The following is a 24,361-nucleotide window of genomic DNA, read 5'->3' as shown; positions in this document are numbered from 1 at the left end:
AGGCACTTTTCATGCATGCTCAAGATAACGGTGGTGCAAGTTTGGGGAGACCCCAACCATAAGAAAAGCAGAAAGAGCAACTAGCACCAGTGCCCATCACACACTCAAAACATTCAAGTCTGACATTGCAAAGACAATAATATTGGAGTACCATATATCGCCCGCTGGAAGTGGCGACCAGCCAAACCCAACTGTGACCTGCACTAGGTATAATCAAATATCTCTGGTGAAAACAAACTGGAGAAAAGCAAAATGCGGCACACGCCAGCCTCTAGCAAAAAGGAAATCGAATAACAATTTCATTACAGTACCACTGCAACTGATGCCAAGCGCACATCCGACAAGACGGTAAAACGACTCATGTATCCTATACCTATTTTCAGGTTTTAAAGGCAGCTAAGTACCAGGAAGAGAAAAAAAAAAAGTGCACCTCTGGTAGCATGTATGTAACCAGTATATTCAGAACTCTCTTCTGTAAATGTTGAGACTGTTGTCCGCACCGCTGAGCATTATGTTAATGGAAGAAGCTGCTGTTTCCTGGATAGGAGACCAATCCTCCGATGAACGATGTTCGAACGGCGATACAGCTCTGGTTGCTACAAGGCCATGGTGGTAAGTATCCGAATCTCTCTGACGGGATGTCCCTTCACAGTACAAGGCTTCAAAATCTCCCAACCGTTCCCAAGACGAGAACGAGAATGGCCCAGCCATGCCGCAATCAGTCAACCTCCACTGAGGAACATGAGGATGAGTGGCACTTGTCAGCAGTGACCCATTTCCAGATGGATAAGTGTTTCCTGCTCCTTGTGTACCTTGAGTTAGTTCAAGATCCACAAACTGGTCTTGATGTCCCTCGCGACTACTTCTGTGATTGTTACACATCATCTGGTGGGGCTCATCACAGTCTTCGCCCATGAGGACATGAAGAGCAACCGCCTCGGCTATCGCGGCACCCTCGGCATCCAGCCGCTTCTGCTCCTCTTGTTTCTGCTGCCTCTTCTTTTCCAGTTCCGAGATAATCGCAGCCGAGTTTGCAAGCGCTTTCTCTAGCCGGCGCCTCTTCTTGTCAACCAACATCTGCCGAGCTGATTCCTCTTTGGCAAGTTTCTTCCTTGCTTTCTTCGACATTTGGCCTACTTGGTTGCCTCCAGCACTGTCCATCACGACTGTGATCCCTTTTCGCTGATCCAAATTGATCAAAACTACGACCTAAAGAGTGTATGCCTTGTACAGCTTGCAACTTCTTTAAACTGAAGAGTTCTTTAGCTGTCACGACAGAGTATCTAAATCCACTCAGGGATCAGGACTCAATCGTCTATAGTTAATCTCGTCACAAACTTTCTGCCACCTTTTGACCCATTCTCACAGTGCCAACACTGGTATGAGTTCACAGCAAACCAGCTCATAAGGATCTTCTCCTGCATCAAGGAAACAAGAAACTTCAGGTGAGAAACTATGATTTAACGCACACAAGGCAGATGCACCATGAAAGCAAGAGATCGTGTAAGTGACATCTCGGTAATCAAAGGAATATATATAGCGCAATCAACCAAAATGTAAGGTCAAACATGGATGTTAATAAATTGCAGGACAAAATTCAGATTCAAAAATAATACTCTAGCATCATTTAGTTCAATAGCAGACGGGACAGAATTATGCTTTGCAGTTTGGTTTCATTCCTCGAAAGCATGCCACGCAGTTAAGAAGATAATCAGATCCATTAGTAAATGACCAAACTAACTTAGTGGCAAATTGATTAAGTGAACACCACTGAATAGAGTAAGTGGCCTTTGCGTGCAGTGAACAGCCAAATTCAGCATTCGCTACACCAAAAGATAGACTACAAAATTTCCATAGTGGAAAAGAAGCGAGGCAAGTGGCTGCGTGCTTCTCCCACAAAAAGAACAACAACTAACGACCGCAGAAAATTGGACTAACATGTACTACGAAGACGCTGCATATGCGGCACGCCACTTGCATAAATTCTGAAACGGCTCATGGCTATGGTGATAACTGCGGGATTTCCCCTACAAATTAAACCATTGGCCTGTTCTAGATGCATTACAAAAGTGCGACCTGGAAGGTTTTGATTTATCTAGTATAGCCGTCGATGCCACGAATGTTTATGTAGTGAGTCTGGCATCCCAAATAAAAATAAAGCTTCACATATTAGCATACCGGTATGCCATTACTCATGTCGATCAATTGCATACCATGCACTCACACCCACATCATCATCATTCCTTAACAACATCATATTAATCCAGTTGGCGCTACGATGCAAATTCACGGCAGAAAAAGGAAATCCGAACGCCGCAAGATCACGCATCTACCTAAATCTCACCAAACCGGCCACGCAGATACGCGCATCAGCGCCCAGACCGCGCAAAGGCCTTCCCACCACACGACGAATCCGACGAGGAGATCGAGGGATCTCGGGCAGCCGTCCCAAATCTCCGACAAAATCCCGCGCACACGCGACGAATTCACCCGCTGCTCGCGTAGGCGGCACCGAAATTTCCGACCGATTTGTACCCCCAGCCCTAGGTAACGCGAAGCAAATTACCTTCCGATGTCGCCGGCCCGCGAGGGCGACCGACGGCGGAGAGCGGGGTCGCGGAGGCGCGCGATTCCGGCGAGGGGCGATCGGATTTCGGGGAATTCGAGGAGGATCTGGCGGCGTAGGTGCAGGAGATGGGACGCCGAATTGGGAAATTTCGTGTGGGGGTGGGGGCACGTGACTGGCGCGTGAGGGTTGCACTTGCAGTGTCCAATACTCCAAACCCGACCTACTAGTACACGTCACTTTTCTCCCACTCTCCACACGTACCCTTTTTCCATTCCTGGATACAAATAATAACGTGCATACCTATGCGTACATCGCCCAGCAACACAATGCGTCGTTTCATGGCTGTGGCTCAACCCTCAGATTTCACACTATAAAGGCGGAATGTAGTGGAAGGCGTTGTTTCGTTGATACCGAGACAAATGTGACGACTCCGTCAATTTCAAGATCTGTTGGATTAATTTTTTGAACTCGACCTTTCAAAAATATATGGTACGGTGTGTGTGCGCGTTCGTAGGGTGAGTGTATGACTGTATGCGCATTTTTGTTACCGTCTGTGTTTGTACCATGTTTCGCAAAAGAAAGTTATCTCATGGCCTTCGCTCTATAAATGAATTTTAGACATGTTGGTCTCTCATTTGTCGCCAGCATACTTCTCCTCTCCCAACGAGTTCACACATATTTGTGCCCATTGCGTGAAAATACTACCCCTGTTTCTGTGAATGAGGCAGACAAACATTGATATGGATATCCGGGTTTGGTACTTAGGACAGCCATTGATATGATATTTGGGTCTAAGGTTGTACCAATAGTTTATTATAATCTTGTTATTAGGATATAATAATATAGTCAGGTCATGCTGTGGGCCATCTAGAATTTTAATAGAGTCTGTTTGACTTGGGTCTGTCCAAGTCGAACTAGGTTAGGCCCAATAATGGGGCCGGCCGGCCACCTCTCCCTCTCATATAAGGAGATGGCACGATTAGGGTTAAGATAGTTCAAGTTTAGTCTCAAGTTTAGGTCTTACCTAGTTGCGTGTGTTCACGTGTATCATCCCTCCGGGGGTACGGTGCTGCCGTTTATCTATATTATCCGCTGCGAAGGTTCTTGTGTTCATCAAGGATTGTCTAGCTCAGGTTTGAGGCTTATCGATTCATCGGTCCGTTGCTTGCTGGATTCGTTCCCTCTTCTTCAGGCTGCGTTCATCGCGTTGTTGGGAGGATTAACTACCCTGTGTTCTCACTGTGAAAGATCGGGCAACAACCAAGGAGGATCCAGTGGGTCGCTCCCTTATCAAACATATTTTAAGACCAACTTTAAGCGAAATAATTGAGTAACAACAAATTGATTATATAGTATATAATTAGTATCATTAAATTTTTATTAAGACACATTTTCTAATGATGATAATTATATACTAATAATCTTTATATATTCAGACTAATTCTTGATCAAAGACAAATCTTCAAATCATCTAGGTCTTATTCATAGGAATGGAAGGGGTATGTGTGCTCCTTCTCCCAATCAGTGCTTCCACGAGTAGAATTCGGGTCACTCCTCGCCATCTTTTTTCGGTGGGGTCAGAGGTGACTTGCTCTTCAACGATATCCATCTCACTGAATATGTGTTTTTACCCGTCGGATTGACAAGTGGAGTCGGAGTCGAGGTGACACGTGACGATGAGTTGTTGGATCAAGATCTTACATACCCTTCCGAATAGAACAAAACTCATGTTGATCATGTTGTTCTCTAATCACACGCCATAAACAAATAGACCCATGCATAAATAGCAACACTAAGGTTAGGATCCAATGAATGTGGATCCACGGATCCTCTATTAAAAACCCAATATTGGAAAACCAAACTTTACAGAAGTTGCCTAGTTTTCTCATCTAAATTTTATACTTAGTCGCTACCACTCTTCATTGGACCACGCGGTACTTGTTTCAAAGACATGAGGGAGTTTCATGAAAGATTTGTTCATGATTCATTCATTTCTCATCGTCCTTGTCGATTTTCTCCTAAATTTCATGCGCAAATCATTCGTTTTATATGCGCTAAAATAATTGGCAACTTGTGCATCTATGCATCTAGATAATTTTTTACCTATTACACAAATATTTGAAACAAATGTGTTAAGAAAATAAATTGGTGTGGTAGGTTGATCATCACCTGCCACAAACCTCCGCAATGGTAATATCAAAAGAAATGTGGAAAACCTTACTATCGATTTACGCATAACCTGTTGGAGCTGTAAAGTGTTATATGTAGCCATTGATACATTTTTTCAAGAGAGATAACTGATGATAAATTTCATGGGATAAAACTACTGAGAATTTTTTTTAAAAGAAAGAGGTAGAAGAAGAAGGAAAGGACAATATTTTCTTGGGAGTCTGAAATTATAGTGTGCAACGGAAGTTTATCTTCTGAAAAGGTTTATTTTTAGCATTGAATTTTGTTTTTTTACACAAGCCACACACCAAGTCGATTTTTCGCAAAACGACGTTGTGAACACGTAGCACGTGGAGATGTATGTGCGAATTTTTCGTTTCAATTTTTTTGAAATTTCAAACTGTATGTAACATGCATTTCAAAATAAAGAAATTGCTTTAAACTCCCAACTATATATGTTTGTTCTGGTGGATCGATACTAAATACCTTGCCATAAGTATAAGTAACTGCAGCTAGATTTACACGGGGCGAAATTGCTTTAAACTTGAGAAGAAATAAAAAGGAGAAGAGGGTGAAGAAGGAAAAGGTACACACCCCAAAGTGTAGAGACCCAGACCCAGCCAGTGACCGACAGGTAGACCCCACCTGCCAGCATGAGCTTGCAGTTGCAGCGATCCGCGGCCGTCTCCGGCAAGGAGCCGGAGATGGGGCACCAGCAGGAGGTGGTGGCGCACGTCTACGACGTCGCATGCGTCGGACCGGACGGGGCCGCCAGCGGCGGCGGCGCCACCGTCCTCCACTTCAACCGCATCTTCAAGGACGCCATCGGCCTCGGCGGCATCTTCCACACCGCCATCCAGGTCAGGACCCATTCCCCGCCGCCGCATCTTCGTTTTTCGTGTATTTTATCCTCCGGGTTGTCTGCGATGCCAACGAGATTGGATCTTCAGGCGAATTGATTCGCCTTGTAGAGAGAGAAAAAAAAACATCGGTTATTTTGGGTACTGAACTCACTCTGTATAGGTTTTGTGGGTAGTGCACATCATGGTGAGAACTTGGGTGATTCTTTATTATGGAATTGCGAGTGTGTAGAAAGCTTTGATTCTGTTTTTATCTGTAAGTGATAATTTTGCCTCATAAAAAAGATATGTAATCTGTAACTGAATTGCTCAATGGAAACTCTGAGGTTGTCTATTCAGTCAATTGAATGTCAGGCTATGGTGGAAGAAGTGTGAGAGTCTGATAAGGAATGCAATGCAATGCAAGGAGATGGTGAACATGCACCCAAAAAAAAATGAATTATGCATTTTCCTGTCATATCTAGAATTTTGATCTGCTTACTGCCACCTTATAAATTCTTCTGATTGAGAACACCAAATTAATTATACTACTCCCTCCGTCCCATGAAGGTTGTCTGATTTGTCAAAATTTGTATGTATCTAGACATAAATCCAAATTTTGACAAATCTACATGGTATTGTATGAACTTATGGGCGATAAAACGTGAAATCAAATGTTGGTTAGTGGCTTAATCAAGCCTAGGTCGTGGGCACTTGAGGCTCTTTCCTTATATGAGTGCCTAGTTCCTGACTTACTCCGTGTGTCACTGACAGGTGTATGGAGATGAGGAATGGTCATTTGGTTACTGCGAACATGGCAGCGGGGTTTTTAGCTGCCCTCCATGCAAGAACCCCATGTACACATTCCGTGAGTCCATCGTGCTGGGGAAGACGAGCTGCTCAATGTTGAAAGTAAATCACATAGCGAGGGAACTTAGTTTGGAATGGCCTGGAAGCTCGTATGAGATCCTCTCAAGAAACTGCAACCACTTCTGCAACGAGTTCTGCGATAAGCTTGACGTGCCAAAGCTTCCAGGTTCTTTGAATTGTTTGATGATTTCTCCTCAGAATAAATTCCGTACTTGGTCTTTTTGATGGTGGTTGTTGAAAGCTAAATGTCTTTTTAGAAGAACTGAAACGAAATCTTTAGTCAAAGAATCCTAATGTTGTGATATCCTTAATTTAAACATTATCTAAGCGATTATCTTACTGCACCTGTGCTTGCGATCCAGATCATTTTTAGCTTTTTAGCAAGTTAATTCATATAGTGTAACTAAGTTCCCTCTATCTACATATTCAGGTTGGATCAATCGATTCGCTAATGCTGGAGATGCAGCTCTAGAGGCTGCTGAACTTACAGCAGAAAAGGTATGTATACCTTCTGGGATTTTTGCTAGTTTGATGTGCCTTACAGGATTTCCTAACTACTTCCACTATCGCTAGAATTTGTCATGTTTCTCGGTTTCTCCTCGTAGGTCTTATATATCAGCTAAAATTTTCAGAACCTCGCGGTTGGACAACTCAGTAGCAAGTAAATAAATTGTGTAAGCCTGTTAAGCAGTCTTTTTGGATAAATCACTAAAGATGGTCATTTGATTGGCAAAACCAGAAAGATTGTGGAACCATGGATTAGAATCGTCAAATAGATATTCATGCTAGCTGTAGAAATTCTTAAGAGATTTTTTGGAAAATATTGTTCTCTGACACTAGTTCAGAAAGATATTTCTGAAGAAAGCTGCAGGCCTAGCGGCGTGTGTGCAAAAACAGCAATAGCATTATCTTCTATGTGTGCTTGGTTGAATAAAATTTGGAGTGTTATCGTTTTACCTATTCATGCACATACATTAATCACATGCCCATCTTTCTAATTTTCAATCAGCTCAAACAAGCAAAAAAGGAGATTTTTACTGCATGCAAAACTGCATCCACATACCTGACTGGTGCACCGTCAAGTACACCATCAGATGTGGAGGATACGGGCGGCTCAACAAGCAGTTCTATTTTTGATGGAACATGGATCAGAAGCATTATTGGCATCAGCATAAAGCCATCGAGGAGTCTTATGAACGATCCATCGTCAAGCTCAGACGACAAAACATCTGATGACGAGAGTGAATCAGATGGCAAACAGCCTCGCAGTGATCAGAACGAGGACCAAAAGGACGCAACACAAGAGCAAGCTGCAAAAAGTGAGGACGAGCCACACGATCAACCTTGAAGTCCACACCAATGATGCGCAGAAAGAGGAGCAACATTTCCAAACTGATAAGAAGAATTACACAGCGGGTCGGTTACAGCAACATATCCTAACATCACAGTGTAACTGACATTCACTTCCGATCAAGAACCACAAGCTGCGACGTAGTCCTGAGGAGTGCTGAAGCAACCGAGTGCGCCACGATGTGCGCTATCCTCAGCTTTATCTGCCCACGACGTGGCATCTGTCGAACTCCGCTTCGCTTCTCACCCTTGTAGACTCTGATGAGATCACCTGCACTAACTCTCTCGGCCATGTCTTTGAAGGAGATATCGGCGAGCTCCTTGGTTGCTTGCTTGCTTGCACTTATGCTTGATGTTTACTCCCTGTGTGGTCTTCTATTTATAAGGCATCAAGAAGTTAGTTTTATCTTGACACAAGACATGCCAGCTAAACTCTTGCTCCTTTGTCATATGAATGGATAACAACATTGTACCTGAATGGTGTCCATTCTAATACAACCCTGTACTGTAGTGTCTGCTGGTTTGAGAAGCTTCTGTTGATTCTGTTTTGTCTCAGAGACATGATTTGGGCTGTTTGTCTCTGCGTTATCTGCAAATCTTTGACTCTTGAACAGACGTTGTGCGCGCCCGTTAGACCAAATGATTTGTCATTTTAGACACCTGTGATGTCAGGTACATGTATCTGCAATTCCGCATAGCAAAGAATGGTTGCCAACCTGTGATGTTCCCAGATCCAGAGTGTTTATCTGTCTGAGAAGAAGCATCTGTGATTATATGCTTGTTATTAGGGGGCCATCAGAAGTTTCCTCCTAGCATCTGTCCCATGCTTGTTGCTAATCATTTGCATTAGCCCGTCTGATGTAGTTGTTGCGGTCTAGTGGTTGGCCTTGGCTGCTCATGGTTCAACACCTGTGCTCCTGCACACCTTGGAAGGCGATTCAGTCAACTTTTTCTTGATTAATTTGTAAATGGATGTCTCATGCGATGATTGATAAAAAAGCACTGCATTCTTCTTTTCTTGAAAAATGGCACTTTTCTGCTAATCATTTCCATTGAATGAATCAAAGATAGCTGAGCCTGAGTCTGATGGACGGCATCCGGTTTAAGGATAGAACGGCAGTTTGTACATCATTTGGAGACAAGGAAAAGGCCAGGAAGAGGCGCTGGCCAGAGTATACAAGGACACTACGGCCGGCTGTATCTTGGATAATTGGATTACAAATAAGGTTGCTGTTTCATGTCACATCAAATACTCTCAGGACCATCAACATACATGTACTAGGACACTAGCTAGGTACTGCGGTGAGGTTGTTTTTGGTAACACTATAACTGAGGGTTTCTTCCCAAAGAAAAACAGATTTTGCCCAAGCAAGCTGGCTGGTAACATGATAAAATGCATGTTACTTTCTCAAAACAAAACAAAAATTGTGAAAAACTGACAGGTCTCTATGTGTTTGTAGCTCCTAAGTGTAACATGTAACATGACTAGCCTTCCAAAACGTCTTACAATTTGAAATGGAGGTAGAAGCAAAGAAGCAGAAATGGCCAGATCCGGTCACAATCAGCTTCAAGTCTCACTTTGGCCGCTCGTTTCTCTCTTCACGGAACACTTGGCCCAGCGGCGTCAGTTGCCGCGCCCCAACAGAACAGGATTTGCCACGCCCGGCATGGCGCCGCCCGTCTCCCTGCTCCCATCCTCCTCGCCCTCGCCGCCGTGCCATCGCGTCCTCCGCCGCCGTGCCATCCTCCGGCCGCTAGCGCCTCTGTTGCCACGGCGGCCACTCCTCCGTGGCCTCTCGGATGACAACAACAACAGCGAGTGCTCGCATCGGCTGCGCCTTGTCCGCCCGCCGGCCGCCGCCTCCATCATCGCCGCCGGCGACCAGTGGGGCAACTGGGCCTTCCTCCTCTCCGCCGCCGCGTTCGGCACCTGGTAACCAACCGCGAACCGAGACCTCAGCTCAGCTCAGCGATTGATGGGTTTGATTAGTTCACCAGGGCGGAGGAGAGGACTGCATGGGGCGCGGCGCTGAGCGGGGCGCTGGTGAGCATCCTGGCGGGGCTTGCGGCGTCGTCGGCGGGGCTGGTGACCCCCGGCGCGCCGGCGCACGGCGTCGTCATGGAGTACCTCCTCCCGGTCGCCGTCCCGCTCCTGCTCCTCGGCGCCGACCTCCGCCGCGTCGTCCGCACCACCGGCGACCTCCTCAAGGCCTTCCTCATCGGATCGGGTAACAGCCAAGATCCTTAATTTTCGTCTTATCTTTTGGCTGACACAAACAGTCAACGAAATTCGTGGTCACTCGCACTCAGATTCTAGTGTGATTAATTCGTGATTAGTTCATTCAAGTCTAATAGTTGGTTTAATTCGACATACTGTAGTTGCGACTGTGATTGGCACGACGGTGGCCTATTTGCTGTTCCCGATGAGATCGCTCGGCCAAGATAGCTGGAAGATCGCAGCTGCTCTCATGGGGAGCTACATCGGTGGAGGTAAATTAACTAACTAACCAGCTAGTAGCTGAATCATTCCTGAATGGTACGGCCGGTGATCGATGAACGCGCGCTCATGGTGTGATCTAATCCGAGCTTGTGAATGATTCATGGCTGCAGCGGTGAACTTCGTGGCGATCTCGGAGGCTCTGGGCACGTCGCCGTCGGTCGTCGCCGCCGGCGTGGCCGCGGACAACCTGATCTCCGCGCTCTACTTCACGGTCCTCTTCTCCCTGGCGTCCAAGATACCGCCAGAGCCCAAAACCTCGTCTCAGGACGACGGCGGCGATCCCCGGGGCGGGATGTCCGTGCTGCACGGCGGCGCGGCGCTGGCGCTGTCGTTCGCGATCTGCAAGGCCGGCACGTCCATCGCCGCCTTGCTCGGCGTCGCACAGGGCGGCACGCTGCCGTGCGTGACGGCGCTGGTGGTGCTCCTGGCGACGGCGTTCCCGGGCGTGCTGGGCGCGCTGGCGCCGAGCGGCGAGACCATGGCGCTGATCCTGATGCAGGTGTTCTTCACGGTGGTCGGCGCCAACGGCAGCGTGGTGGACGCCGTGACCAAGGCGCCCGCCGTGTTCGCGTTCGCCGCGGTGCAGGTGGCCGTGCACCTCGCCGTGGTGCTCGGGGTGGGGAAGGCCGTCGGGCTGGAGAGGAAGTCGTTGCTCGTCGCGTCCAATGCAAACGTCGGCGGGCCGACCACCGCGGCCGCCATGGCGACGGCGAAAGGGTGGAGCTCGCTCATCGTGCCGGGGATACTTGTTGGGATATTTGGGATCTCTACGGCCACCTTCCTTGGCATTGGGTTCGGCATGTTCGTGCTCCGGAGAATTTCAGGATTTTAGTCTAGTTAGTGGCTCTGTTTTTTAATGGCGAGCCAAACCTGTTGCACTTGTCATCTGCCTGATTAATTGACCTAGAACAGTGTTTACCATGGTGAAATTGCAATTATAGCCTTTTCTTCATCCTTTTTTGAAAACTATATAATGAGGGAACGGGCACCACTTTGCTGGATTCCTTTTTTTTAACATGAACTATGTACTAGTACTTTTTTTAACAGTTAAAGGGATCAAAGAGATCTCGATGGAGCTTCTTTCAAACTACACGTGGCAGATACAAATTACAAAGAGACCCTTCACATGGCTCGCCCTAAAGAACCTTCTATTTGAAGACAAGGCCTCTGTATTTACAAAAAGCACCCTAACGAAAAGAGCAAATAAGCAATCAAGGACAGTGGGGCCTCTGCCACAAGTCATCGGCGATCTCCAGGTGTGGACGCCGAAATCCGAGAGCTGGTTGGTCAAGAACTCTCCTTCGACGATGATATCCATCCACCGGCCACCTCTAGAAATCCGGGGACAAACCGCTTGGCTTTCTAGAGACGTTAAGCTCCGGCAATGGATCGAAGAAATGGCCTCCACAATGGAGGTTGAAGAAGGGCCGCCTTCTCGGCCAAGAATCACTGTGAGAGAGGGTAGACAACGAGATTCTCGTCGTTCATCCTCGGCTCCAACCTCAGGAGCTCGACGAGCATGAGAACCCCCGCCGCCAGCCATCAGAAGCCGCCTGAGAGCTTCAACGCCTTGATCTCCTTCGGCAAAACGCCATACTGCACATGGGTAAAAACATCTAGAGCTAACCTACTTCTACTATGAACAAGGAGGAGCCGGGCTCCTCCCCCCACCTCTCTCCGGCCGGTGAGGCCGCCAGAGACGAGAGGGGGAGGAGCCGTGGGGAAACGGGAGACTCCCACAACAGAGGGTATAGGGGAGAGAGAACGAGAGGAGAGAAATGAGAGCCTCGCCACGTACGTTCAAACTATGTACTTCTTGAGATCATTATCTTAACGATGCAATCTTATGAAAATGTGAGTAATAAAACGCCTCATGTAGTGGACTACACAAAATATCCAAGTGTTTTGCATGCACTACCGATGTGCTTAGCGTTTCCTTTACATATATCGATCAACCTCAACTCTCTATTTAGTGTTTGCTTGTTGCTCCTAGCGCAACAATCCTGAACAGTACCCTAGCAGGAGTCAACTGCTGGTGCCGGTCGTCATGGAAGGCTTTTGGCGGAAGCTCGACCTGGATCGGCGCCATCTTAGGCTCCACCGGCCCTCTACGTGAAGCCATGGAAAGGGGGAAAAGAGAAGTTCAAATACTAAAAATTCGAAAACAAAAAATCATCAAAAGGAAATAATACGAAGCAAATAATCAACAGTGGGCTAGCCCTATTGTCAAAGAAAAAAAAACACACTGGGCTAGCCCGTTAGTAGAGGATCGGAGCTTATGGCGGCCCAGCATCCAGACGTCAGACAGGAAACAAAATTAAACCCTTCTCCAGGGTCCTCTCTGCAAATTCTCTCGGTGCTCGTCTCCTCCTCTGTCGCCCCCAAATCCCAAGGAGAGAAGCGGAGCGCGAGCAGGTCGGCTAGGGTTTCGATTCCCCGCGCGCGGCGTAGAGATCGGAAGGGGAGATGACGACGGCGGCGCGGCCGACGTGGGCGCCGGCCAAGGGCGGGAACGAGCAGGGCGGGACGCGCATCTTCGGGCCCTCCGGGAAGTACTCCTCCCGCGACCTCGCCGCACACACCTCCCTCAAGCCCAGGTAACACCAGCCATCGGTCGATCGATTTGAGTTGATTGTTCAGGGATCTCGCGCGCGCGCACGTCGTTTAGTTGATTGATTGATTGAGTTCCGGGGTGGGAAAGGGATAGGGCTAGGGTTTCGTCCTCCCCGTGGGGAACCGCGTTACCACCGGTTTCAGATCGTGGTGGCTGGACATGCTCGCCAGCTCTACGCGGTAGAAATTGCTTGGACAGACGCCCACCACCAGCGCTCTCACCTCGTCGCAGGCAGGCGCGCGGGGGCTGGCACACCGCCTACTCGCCAGGCATGGATCCTCGCTGTATCCAACATGTTATAATACTCTCATCATCTGTACAGAGCCACGCTAGCCATGTAGAGCAGGAACCATGTCGTCTCCTCTTTAGAGGAGGAGTACATATGTTCCTCATCTGGGGTTTACTATTTGGCCAGAATCAACTTAAAGCACATACAACTAACTAATTCACGCGATTGTTTGTTTATTGACCTAGACAAACCCCGAATGATGTTGGCCGGCAGTTCCAGTGACTTCCTCAGATATCTTTCTCTCGGTACGTACTGACCTTCGCCCTCTTATGTGCAGGAAAGAGGGGCAGCAAACTCAAGAGGAGGTGCAGAAGAGGAATCTCAGGGATGAACTTGAGGAGCGCGAGCGCAAGCACTTCTCGTCCAAGGATAAGTCCTATGTTGGTAATAACTCTCCGTCTATATTGCACTTTCGTGCTTGCAATAAATTCTCATCTGCGATGTTTGTCTTTTGCTCTTTACCACATCTGCGAATTGTAAGCGATAAGTTCAACCTCTTTCTCCTTGCAGACGAGAGGGACCGGCGAAAAAGTTCAGGCCTGCTCTTAGAAGGTGGGTGAAACAAATGCTGTAGAAAAAAAACTGTTTATTAGTGTTTGTTTGTGTTCAAGGAAGCATGGTCAGTTACTGAGTTACTTACTCTGTTCTTGTGACAATCGCAGGTTCAAAACGGGACGAAGATAAGATAGTTCCACGGGAAATTGATGCAGATGACTCTGACGTGGAGCCCAGAAGTGATGATGAAAGGTCTGTTTATATCTTGCTCGGTATTTAATAAATCATACTAGTACAAATGCGGATGAGACTCTTCTTGTTGTTGCATGGACGGGATTAACTGGGACTCCCTCCGTCCCAAAATAAATGTCTCAACCTTTTCTAGATACGGATGGATCTATAACTAAAATGCGTCTATATACATTTGTATCGGACAAAGTTGAGTCACTTATTTTGGGACGGAGGGGAGTAAATCTTCTAACTGCATTAATAAATGGATTGGAGGTGAAATGGTTCTTTCCGTGTTATACGTAATATCTACCATAAATTTTCGTATTTGGGTGATTCGTTTTCATACACTCCTGACCATGCTTAGTTCATTCTAGTCGGGACGTGTTTACAGCAAATTGTAAAATGGCAAAAAGAATGGGGCACAAACTGTTTCAACATTTTGTTGAGGGTCTTGAGTTATTTTGGGACACGGCTGCTTATTTGGGCCCTTTTTTGGTACTTAAACTGATCATTTCAGTTTATTCTAGCTCTTACTCATCAAATTGCAACTTTTATGCAGTAGTGATGATGATGACGATGATGACACTGAGGCTCTAATGGCAGAGCTCGAAAGGATCAAAAAAGAAAGAGCTGAGGATAAGCTTAGGAAGGTTTGTGTTTTCTTCTCTCTATAATCATTTTGAGGTACGCTTTTTTCTTTAGGTTTAAATGGTTAATGTTAAGTTCTATGCCCCTGTGTTTTCTGCAGGACCGCCAGCAAGCAGAAGAAGAGGCCAAGCTGAAGGAGGCTGAGCTGATGCGAGGAAACCCGCTGATCAACATGAATAATGCTGGCTCCTTCAATGTGAAGAGAAGGTTAAAACAATATTGTTCTTTTTTGTGTCGCATTATTGCTTTTTTTCTAAGAATGTTGCCTTGCTTTATGGTGACCATAATCCTGTTCTTTATATGTGTCCTTCACAGGTGGGATGATGATGTTGTATTCAAGAACCAGGCTCGTGGAGAGACCAAGACACCAAAACGGTTCATCAATGATACCATCAGAAGTGATTTCCACCGCAAGTTTCTGCATAGGTACATGAAATGATGTTGCTGCATACTTTGTGTTGCCTGGAGGTGTATGTCATGGCCTCCGGGAAAGAGCTTGTGATGTTTCTGTATTCTGAATGATATGTATGACATAAATGTAACATTTACCTTATCTGAATGGTGATATTAACCCTGAGTGAAGAACCCACTGCTTGTGTATAATTGATGATGTGTTGTCACTTCTGTCAATGTTATTGTTTACTATTTGAATTCAATCAGATGTTCTCTAGTCACACTGGAAAATTAGTGTGTGGTGTACTCAGTTTGTGTGACTATACAGAAGCATGTTGGAACATGTCTTCATTTTAGCTGAATTCATTGAGCACTTGAAACACCAATTTACTTCTTGGCCTTCTCTTGAGAGAATAGTTTTAACTTAACTGTTAACCAAAATTCCTTCCTATTTGTGAGTACTTTGCTTTTGATTGCTTTCTGATTAGGCTAGAAGGATAGTTAATGGAAGTGTTCAGCAGAACAAAGTGGCTGGTTATCCTCCTATAGTTCTCAGGCTGTTTGGCCACTTTTGTGCCGGCTGGTCGGGAGGGGCATTTTTGTTAATCTTGTTTGATTGATCTGTCAATTCAGCTTGCACATGCTGTATTTTTTAGCGATCTGGGTAAAAAGATGCCTTCCAGCTGCTTGCCCTCTTGATTTGGTCGTTTGATGTTCAGATAATGTTGCTTGTTATCAGATGAAGTGGATTGTTTTCCTCCTTTTTTTGGGTCTATTCTGGTTTGGCCTCAATATTTATTTATTGTTTTTTTTGCTATGTGAAATTTAACCTCTATTTACTTGCTGGCTGATCTCATCGTAAAAACGGTTTTAAGTGAGCCTGCAATCGAAGTTGTGTTCTTGGTTTGTGGTTCTTTCTGTTTGATTAGCGTCTGATTTTTGTGATTAGTGTAGAAGTAGTGATCATTTAACCGAGCAAAGTGGCAGGTTACCCTTTGCCTCTGTATCATGGCAATGAAGTCGTTGTGCTGCTCGGAGATTGATATCCTGTTTCTCCACTATTAGCTGGCCACTTTTCAGGGGCTAGTCCGGAGGGGCTAGGGAACATTTCTTGTTTTCCTCCTTGTTTAATTGGTTAGTCAACTCTGCTTGCACCTGCTAAGATCTTTATAGAAGATGCATTTGCTTCTTAATTTTATGATTTTGTTGTTTGATGATCAGATAATCAGGCTTTGTTATCATATTAACCATGTATTTTCTACCTTAAATCCATTTATTTTGTTACATCAAAACTTAACTCCATTAATTTGCTGGCCCTTCTAGTGGGAAAGTAAGCCTGTTATTAAAATATTTTTCTTGGTTTGCGGTTTTTGCTGTTTTATTAATATCTGATGTGTGATTACTGTAGAAGTAGTGAGAGTTTAGCCGAGCAAAGTGGCAGGTTACCCTTTGCCTCTGTTTCATGGCAATGGAGTCGTTGTGCTGCTCGGAGATTGATATCCTGTTTCTCCATTATTATCCGGCCACTTATTTTCAGTGGCTGGTCCGGAGGGGCTAGGGAACATTTCTTGATTTCCTCCTTGTTTAATTGGTTAGTCAACTCTGCATGCACCTGCTGTGTCTTATTATTCAGATATCTTTATAAAGATGCCTTTGCTTCATATTTTTTGATTTTGTTGCTTCATGATCAGATAATCAAGCTTTGTTATCATATTCACTATCTGTTTTCTACCTCAAATCCATTAATTTTGTTATGTGCAAACTTAACTCGATTTGTTTTCTTGCCCTTCTAATGGGATAATGAGCCTGTTATTAAAGTATTTTCTTGGTTTGTGGTTTTTGCTGTTTGTTTAATGTTTGATGTGTGATTAGTGTAGAAGTACTGATTAGTGCGTTTAGCCGAGCAAAGTGGCAGGTTACCCTTTGCCTCTGTTTCATGGCAATGGAGTCGTTGTGCTGCTCGGAGATTGATATCCTGTTTCTCCATTATTATCTGGCCACTTTTTTTTCAGGGGCTGGTCCGGAGGGGCTAGGGAATATTTCTTGATTTCCTCCTTGTTTAATTATTTAGTCAACTCTGCATGCAACTTGCTGCATCTTATTAGCCAGAAATCTTTATAGATGATGCCTTTGCTTCTTATTTTTTGATTTTGTTGTTTGATAATCAGATAATCAAGCTTTGTTATCATGTTTACTATCTATTTTCTACCTCAAATCCATTTATTTTGTTATGTGCAAACTTGACTCTATTTGTTTGCTGGCTCTTCTAATGGGAAAGTGAGCCTGTTATTAAAGGATTTTTCTTGGTTTGTGGTGCTTGCTGTTTGATTAATGTCTGATGTGTGATTGGTGTAGAAGTAGTGAGAGTTTAGCCAAGCAAAGTGGCAGGTTACTAGGTTAGCCTTTGCCTCTACTTCTCATGGCATTGTAATCGTTGTGCTGCTCGGAGATTCAACATTTCTGTATGCCAAATACAGTTTGGTGTGCATTTCCTTGGGGCTGGTGATTGAGGCCACGTGGACATACTTTTCTTGGTTGAATAGGTCAGCTGGCTCTCGCATTTTTCGTAATCTTCACTGATTGGGACTGAGTTTAAATGTTCTGGTTTGGCCTCAATATTTATTTGTTCTTTTTTTTGGCTATGTGAAATTGAACTTCTATTTACTTGCTGGCCGATCTCATCGGAAAAACGATTTTAAGTGAGCCTGCGATCGAAGTTTTATTCTTGGTTTGTGGTTCTTTCTGTTTGATTAGTGGGTTTGACTTGTGATAAGTGTAGAAGTAGTGATCGTTTAGCCGAGCAAAGCGGCAGGTTACCCTTTGCCTCTGTTTCATGGCAATGGAGTCGTTGTGCTGCTCGGAGATTGATACCCTGTTCCTCCATTATTAGCTGGCCACCTTTTCAGGGGTTGGTCAGGAGGGGCTAGGGGAACATTTCTTCTTTTTTCCTCTTTGTTTAATTGGTTAGTCAACTCTGCATGCAACTTGATGTGTCTTATTATTCAGAAATCTTTATAGAAGATGCCTTTGCTTCTTATTTTTTGATTTTGTTGCTTCATGATCAGATAATCAAGCTTTGTTATCATATTCACTATCTGTTTCCTACCTCAAATCCATTAATTTTGTTATGTGCAAACTTAACTCCATTTGTTTTCTTGCCCTTCTAATGGGATAGTGAGCCTGTTATTAAAGTATTTTCTTGGTTTGTGGTTTTTGCTGTTTGTTTAATGTTTGATGTGTGATTAGTGTAGAAGTACTGATTAGTGAGTTTAGCCGAGCAAAATGGCAGGTTACCCTTTGCCTCTGTTTCATGGCAATGGAGTCGTTGTGCTGCTCGGAGATTGATATCCTGTTTCTCCATTATTAGCTGGCCACCTTTTCAGGGGCTGGTCCGGAGGGGCTAGGGAAACATTTCTTCTTTTTCCTCTTTGTTTAATTGGTTAGTCAACTCTGCATGTAACTTGCTGTGTCTTATTATTGAGAAATCTTTATAGAACTTGCCTGTACTTCTCATGCCATCAGTATTATTGTGCTGCTCGGAGATTCAACATTCCTTGTTCTCACACAGTTCGTTATCCACTTTGTTCATTTTGTTATCACCATCTACTTGACTACTACTGGAGCTGTTGTTCATAAACGCGCCTTTCTTTCAATTTTTGATTTGCTCGACTCGTGGTTTGTTGGTTGGTTTTTTATTTGGATTGTCCAGGCGAGCAAAATGACAGGTTACTCTTTGCCACTGTTTCGCACGGCATTGGAGTCGTTGTGCTGCTCTGCAGATCCACACTCTTGGCTCTCCACTCCATCTTTACTTGGTTTCTTGGCTCTGCTGTGCGTGCTATATGTTTGTTGATCAGAGGTCTATAAAGAAGACTCCAAACTGCGAATTCTTTTGTTCTTGTTAGTTGATGTTCAGACATTGTCGCCTGTTAGCAGGTGAAGTAGATTCTGTTCTTTCCTGGGCTGCCTATTATATCTTGAACTTCTTGCAAATTAAATCCTAGAGGACCCTTACCATTTGGGCACTGTGTGAATCTTGTTCCTTGTGCCTACTTGCTCCGATCCAATATAAGTGTCGATGATTTATTACAAACTTTGTACTAAATTAGTACAAAATCCCCGACACTTATGGATTGGAGGGATTGACCTCGATTGAGAGTACCACCGGCCCATCGCAACCATTTTTTTCGAACAAGGCAATGCACCGGTGGCGCCGAACTTTATTCAGCTCATATGCAGTTTACAACATGGATTACAAGGACCTGTGTTTGCATCTGATGAACTGCAGAACGGGAGGACGAGAACTGTTCCTGTGAGGTGAACTCGAGCAACTGAAGATTGGCGCATAGACATTTTGTCGTCAGCAATCTGGAAACCAATGGTGAGGCTGTTTGGAGCTGTAACAGCCTTGCAAGTGTAGCATTATATGTAAGAAACGTAGCCTTCTGCTGTTGAAGAATGCTTGCAGTTCTGCCATTGCTGACACCAGGGTGTTTTTTTAGCTCAACGCAAGGGTGGTATGGTATGCTGCGGTGATCGAACACAGCTCACCACGTCGTTCATGATACGTCCTTCCAGCTCACGGCCCACTCGAACTAAACCGGCCGAGTGAAGAAGTCAGGGCCTCTAACCAGCACTCCTGTAGTCCTGTTCCTGGCGGCGGTGCACGCTGCTGACAGGTCTCCGAGCAGCTCCTGTCAGGGAACACAGTGTCTTATGCATGTATTATGTGACTCATCACGTTAGCATCTGTGAACGAAAAGAATCAGGAAAGCGAGGTTCCATGTCGGTCCTTTGTAGAATGGGATGTCCCGGACGCCGCGGACAATTTCGAGGATGCGCTAGAACGATGAGGCCTCGGCCCTTGGCCGGTAAGGTTGAGGCTGCGAGGTAGACGGAGCAAATAGTGCGGCTTCAAGAGGATGGCAGCGGCGACGGATGGGCTCGGATGGAATCAGTTTGAGCTTGGTGGGAAAAAATCTTCCCCTCTGTCCCTAAAGAGCAGCGACATGCCACGATCTCTAGTTGTTACACTGTCTGGCACTTGGAAGGAGGGTCTTTGAAGGGACGGGGCAGCCTGCATCTTTCGATCTTAGCTTCGATTATTCGTGAGGAGGTAGCGGTTGTACAGGCTTCTCTGTTAGTTGGATAAGATGACGAGTCTTTGTACTTCAAGTATCCATCAATGAAATAAAGCAGACCCCTGCTGTTCCGTGTAAAAATATATTGGCCGAAACGTTAGCATATTTTACAGACGGGAAAACAAGTTGTAAATGGCACCTGCGCGTTCTTCAATGTCAAGTCCATCAAAATATTTAAAACGCCTATCCCCCGGCGATATCTTGTCCTTTCAGTCGCCATCATCGTGGGCATGCATGTGTCGTTGTCCTTGGCGTAGTAGAACTACCAACCGGTTGACATGAGAGGCCGATCACAAAAGATAATCGATAAGGAAGCATATGGGTCACGTGACCCGGACTTTTGGTTCTCGGGTGCAGGCGCACCCTATATACTCCAAAAAATATAGTAATTTCAAATAAAGTCAAAAAAATTCGAATCCTTTTGGGAATCAAAGATAATCAAGTATTGTACTCGTATAAATTTGTTTGGCCAAGAAATATTTCACATTGACTTCAGGCAAGAAAAAAACAAATCTATGACGAATATAGCGTGAATAGTACTTGAATATAGGACCTCCAAGTCTGTTTTTTTCACCCAGGAAACAAGAGAAGTTATTCCATGGTGAATCTTTCGTATACGAGTACAATACATGATCATCTTTGATTCCCAAAAAGATTTGAATTTTTTTGACCTTTTTCTGAATTACTAATTTTTTTTTTAATATAGGGTGCGCTTGCTCCCAGGTTCACCCATGCAATTTCCATGGGTCACGTGCATACCTTGTTAATCGGCATAGCATCAGTCATTAATTTTGTCGAATATGTTGTGGGGCATGAGCATGTTCTCTGCCGGGATCGCCCTTGCCTCTTTGCAAGGCTAGAATGGGACCTCCAGTGACGACGATCGCACCTACCGAGATGGGAAGGCGGCGTTTGGTCGTACGCGGCCAGATGCGGCACTTGAGGCGTGTAACGTACCATATGAGGCTTTGCGGCTTTGGACGTCACTGAGCATGCCCAAGAGGCGTCGCCAGCGGCTGCTTGAACAATCTCACTTAGGAGTGCATAGTTGGGAATTATTCTGTACGCAGCTATATATGGACCGGTGGCGCAGGCAGCCAAGGGGTTGAGGCTCCCACTCCGATCGCAGGACTGACAGGTGCACGAGGAAAACGGAGCACCTTGTCAATTGGCTTCATTTGACAGCGCCACGCCAAACTCTATCTCAATCTCGACTAGCTAGTACAATAATTACAGCAGCACCCGCAGAAGCTCTACCTCAATCTCGACTACTACATCAACACCCGCTGAAGGACTACCTCAATCTCCACTACTACAGCAGACTGCTGCTGCTTCTCTTTTGTTTTGGTCGTTGTTGCTGCCTCGATCTTCTGATTTCCCAGGTCCGAGCCACAAAATTCTACCAGGTTAACATAATCTACAATCTTTTTTCTTGCAACTGTATCCGCTGCTAGCTATTTGTTTTAACTACATCATCATCTATTTCCTTTACACGCATGTTGTTCAGTAGTAGCAGTAACCGAACCAGAGAAAAGCTAGGGTAGCAGTAAAATCAAAATATATAGCTGCGCGCGTACAGAAGTAAACTAAGAACACTCACAAAGTCACAACACACTGAAATTCATGGATGCTGCTGTTGCAATGGACCACCCAGCTAGACAAACTAGAACGATCACCATGGCGCGGCCGCCAGCTTCTGCGCAGCTCGGTGATTCTTATTCACGCTGGTCTCCTCTTTTTTCCTTCAATTGTGCATCCATCTCCTCGATACGGTCCTTCACGATTGACATCCTTGACTCTTGGGCTCTTATGTCCTGTATGGCACGATCCCGCTCTTCCTCCAACTCTTTGTACCCCTCCGACGGGTGATCTGGGGCGTTGAGGAGGTCCAGGAGGTCGTCTACCCGCTTGCCCATAAATGCTACATCCATTCCAAGGGACTCAAATGACGTCAGGGTCTTCTTCCACAACGTGAGGTCCTCCAGGGAAGAAAGGGAGGAGGCCTTGATGCCCTCTGCGATCTTGGCCGTCTCCATGATCATCGCCACGACGAATGCGGGGTCTACATTCTTCGGAAGATGCCTATGGAGGAGCGCCTTCCGCGCGACGCAGAGCTCGATGTACCTCAAGCACAGGTCGTCAAGGAGTGTGGGCAACCGTGCCTTCTCCACAAGGCTTTTGATAGTGTGAGCAACCGTGCCTTGATCTGGAAATCTAATGGCGCCGTCTATTGCCTCTGCACTCTCTAGGTTGTTGTCACCATTTTTATCTTTCTTCCTCTTGGCAGGTTTGGAGACAGCTGGCCTCCTTCTCTTCCTCTGTAACACACGCAATCAAAGCAGAACAATTTGCTTTTAGTCTATTTCTTCAGTAAGGACTTTTTTTCCGCTCAGCCATCCAGAAGAAAAAGTGTGTCATAGAACAAGCTTTGAATAACAATAAAAATATCTAAACTGAAACTATTTTAAATTATTTCATGCAGGGACTTACCGTCGGAGTTGGTGGCACAATATCATTATGCTTGTCACCCTTAGTAAAGGGTCTGCTTCTTCTGTCAAATAATGCTGGATTCTGCTCTATCTTGCTCTTGGCAGGCTTCGAACCTGCTGGTCTCGCTCTTCTCTGAATAATAAACAGCCAACCAAAGAGGATCAGCGAAATCAACATCTGTTTATATATGCGTATAATCTGAAATTGTAAAATTTTGTATCTCTGAAGCACTATGAGTTTACTTTTCTATTTCTTGAGCAGACATGAAGATGTGTATCTTTTGTATTGAAAAAAAAAACACAACTTACAGGGATATTCACTTTGGCTCATAGGAGCATTTGCTCCCATTGTGTGAATCAACATTTCGAAGTGTCAAAAAAATTTAACTAAATTTTTTCATGTACATCTACACATTTTATGTTCGTACACAAGTTTTCAAAAAAAATGTATAAAAATTTGTGGCTCCAGTAAAAAAGACAAATTTTGATGCTATAACACGACTACGTACAGGACATTTTTTTTGTCTTTTTTGTACACGCCACATAAAATGTTTTTTCTCCATAAAAACTTGTGCACTAACATAGAATGTCACGATGTACAACAAAAAATTTATGTCAGAAATTTTTGACATTTTTAAAATTGTTTTTTAATTATTTTGTATAATAGGAGCATTTGCTCCTATGAGCTAAAACGCCACCTCCCAACTTACATGCCTACTAACAGAAATTATAAGAAACTGGAAGCATGACGAGCTGGAAGCTCTATTTCTTTGTTCTAGTTTGTCTGATATTAGGCATGTCAGCATCACACACACAAATACAAGAATGGAATCAGGACTGCATCTTACTGTATAAAATTTAGTTATCTCTGGTCGTTGATCGTAACGAAAGGCTGGACGCCTTTCTTGGGCAGTCTCCTCGCTCTCTGGCCTCACCATCTGCCATAAGACATGAGAACAGTCAGCTGTATACATATATGCTTGTACCTGACGTAAATTACGATTGAGATGTGAAAGGAAAACAATGAAGATCTGCTGAGACAGTATGAAGACATTGTTGAAAGTGATGCTCTGATCGATTCTGGATGGAGTCGTCTGAGATCTCTAACTAATGTACATATACAAGATAACCAAAGCGACCGGACACTTACCATCAATGGAGAAAATTCGACTTGGTCAGCATCTTCTTCCGTAGGCTGTTGATAAACAACCATAGCGAGCTTCTCCTGCTCCTGCAATATCCAGTTTTCTTATTATCGCATCATTAGAAGTTGCAGTGTAGCAATAGACCCCAAAAAGCGCGCGCACACAGCCACACAGGCGCACAGAGACACACATGTATATAGCCTAATAAAATGAGCTAGGCGATTCATCACTAATGGCACTACGAAGCATATAATTTTCAGTCTGACCGGCAGTTCCACATGGTACGCAAGATTGAAAGAAACAAAGGAGAGAAAATGCCGACACACATTCTCAGTCAGGCGCGTGCTTGTAGTACTACTGACTACTGAAGCGGCGAACCAACATTCTCAGTCAGGAATGTCCAGTAAATCGACAACACATGCGAGTACTCGATCTGAAGTGATGATCTAAGATGCCCAACGCACAAGACCTGTACGGGAGAATCGTTCCACGTTTCTGTTGGAGTACGATATAGTATACGAGGACATAAATTTTGATACTCTGTTGGAGTAATATTGGGAGAGTAAACACCTTACTAGACCTTTTTATTTAGTTTTTTTTTTACCAAAACTCTCTTCTT

The 24,361-nt window shown here is 45.0% G+C and overlaps 4 protein-coding genes and 1 long non-coding RNA gene across 6 annotated transcripts; 3 read left to right on the top strand and 2 right to left on the bottom strand.

The window, feature by feature from the left end:
- Nucleotides 1-238: 238 nt before the first annotated feature.
- Nucleotides 239-2,736, bottom strand: LOC124684931. The gene is made up of 2 exons (XM_047219188.1): nucleotides 2,567-2,736; nucleotides 239-1,418 (listed from the first exon to the last, which is right to left on the bottom strand). Exon 2 carries the CDS (start codon nucleotides 1,159-1,161, stop codon nucleotides 460-462), a length of 702 nt encoding a protein of 233 aa, XP_047075144.1. The 5' UTR covers nucleotides 1,162-1,418; nucleotides 2,567-2,736; the 3' UTR covers nucleotides 239-459.
- Nucleotides 2,737-5,391: 2,655 nt separating this feature from the next.
- LOC124704176 (deubiquitinase DESI2-like) lies at nucleotides 5,392-8,312 on the top strand. Its single transcript, XM_047236414.1, has 4 exons — nucleotides 5,392-5,598; nucleotides 6,352-6,613; nucleotides 6,878-6,945; nucleotides 7,457-8,312. The coding sequence occupies exons 1-4, from the start codon at nucleotides 5,392-5,394 to the stop codon at nucleotides 7,793-7,795; spliced, it is 876 nt and encodes a 291-aa protein (XP_047092370.1). The 3' UTR covers nucleotides 7,796-8,312.
- A 1,152-nt stretch (nucleotides 8,313-9,464) lies between these two features.
- LOC124684930 (uncharacterized membrane protein YjcL-like) lies at nucleotides 9,465-11,303 on the top strand. The gene is made up of 4 exons (XM_047219187.1): nucleotides 9,465-9,730; nucleotides 9,796-10,025; nucleotides 10,177-10,287; nucleotides 10,408-11,303. Exons 1-4 carry the CDS (start codon nucleotides 9,465-9,467, stop codon nucleotides 11,127-11,129), a joined length of 1,329 nt encoding a protein of 442 aa, XP_047075143.1. The 3' UTR covers nucleotides 11,130-11,303.
- A 1,441-nt stretch (nucleotides 11,304-12,744) lies between these two features.
- LOC124684932 (protein CWC15 homolog) lies at nucleotides 12,745-15,177 on the top strand. Of its 2 annotated transcripts, none has more exons than XM_047219191.1 (7): nucleotides 12,745-12,894; nucleotides 13,478-13,584; nucleotides 13,711-13,752; nucleotides 13,863-13,947; nucleotides 14,489-14,576; nucleotides 14,675-14,781; nucleotides 14,890-15,177. In XM_047219191.1, the coding sequence occupies exons 1-7, from the start codon at nucleotides 12,764-12,766 to the stop codon at nucleotides 15,011-15,013; spliced, it is 684 nt and encodes a 227-aa protein (XP_047075147.1). In that variant the 5' UTR covers nucleotides 12,745-12,763; the 3' UTR covers nucleotides 15,014-15,177. The 2 variants fall into 2 exon arrangements, with proteins under 2 accessions (XP_047075147.1, XP_047075145.1); XM_047219189.1 differs by having other exon boundaries at nucleotides 14,486-14,576.
- Nucleotides 15,178-22,680: 7,503 nt separating this feature from the next.
- On the bottom strand, nucleotides 22,681-23,848 carry LOC124684933. The gene is made up of 3 exons (XR_006997233.1): nucleotides 23,748-23,848; nucleotides 23,446-23,535; nucleotides 22,681-22,730 (listed from the first exon to the last, which is right to left on the bottom strand). It is a non-coding gene; the product is annotated as an uncharacterized LOC124684933 (long non-coding RNA).
- Nucleotides 23,849-24,361: the final 513 nt, after the last annotated feature.

The sequence above is a fragment of the Lolium rigidum genome, chromosome 1, assembly GCF_022539505.1.
Source record: "Lolium rigidum isolate FL_2022 chromosome 1, APGP_CSIRO_Lrig_0.1, whole genome shotgun sequence".
In the NCBI taxonomy this organism is placed as follows: Eukaryota; Viridiplantae; Streptophyta; class Magnoliopsida; order Poales; family Poaceae; genus Lolium; species Lolium rigidum.
This window is presented reverse-complemented; position numbering and strand designations above follow the sequence as displayed.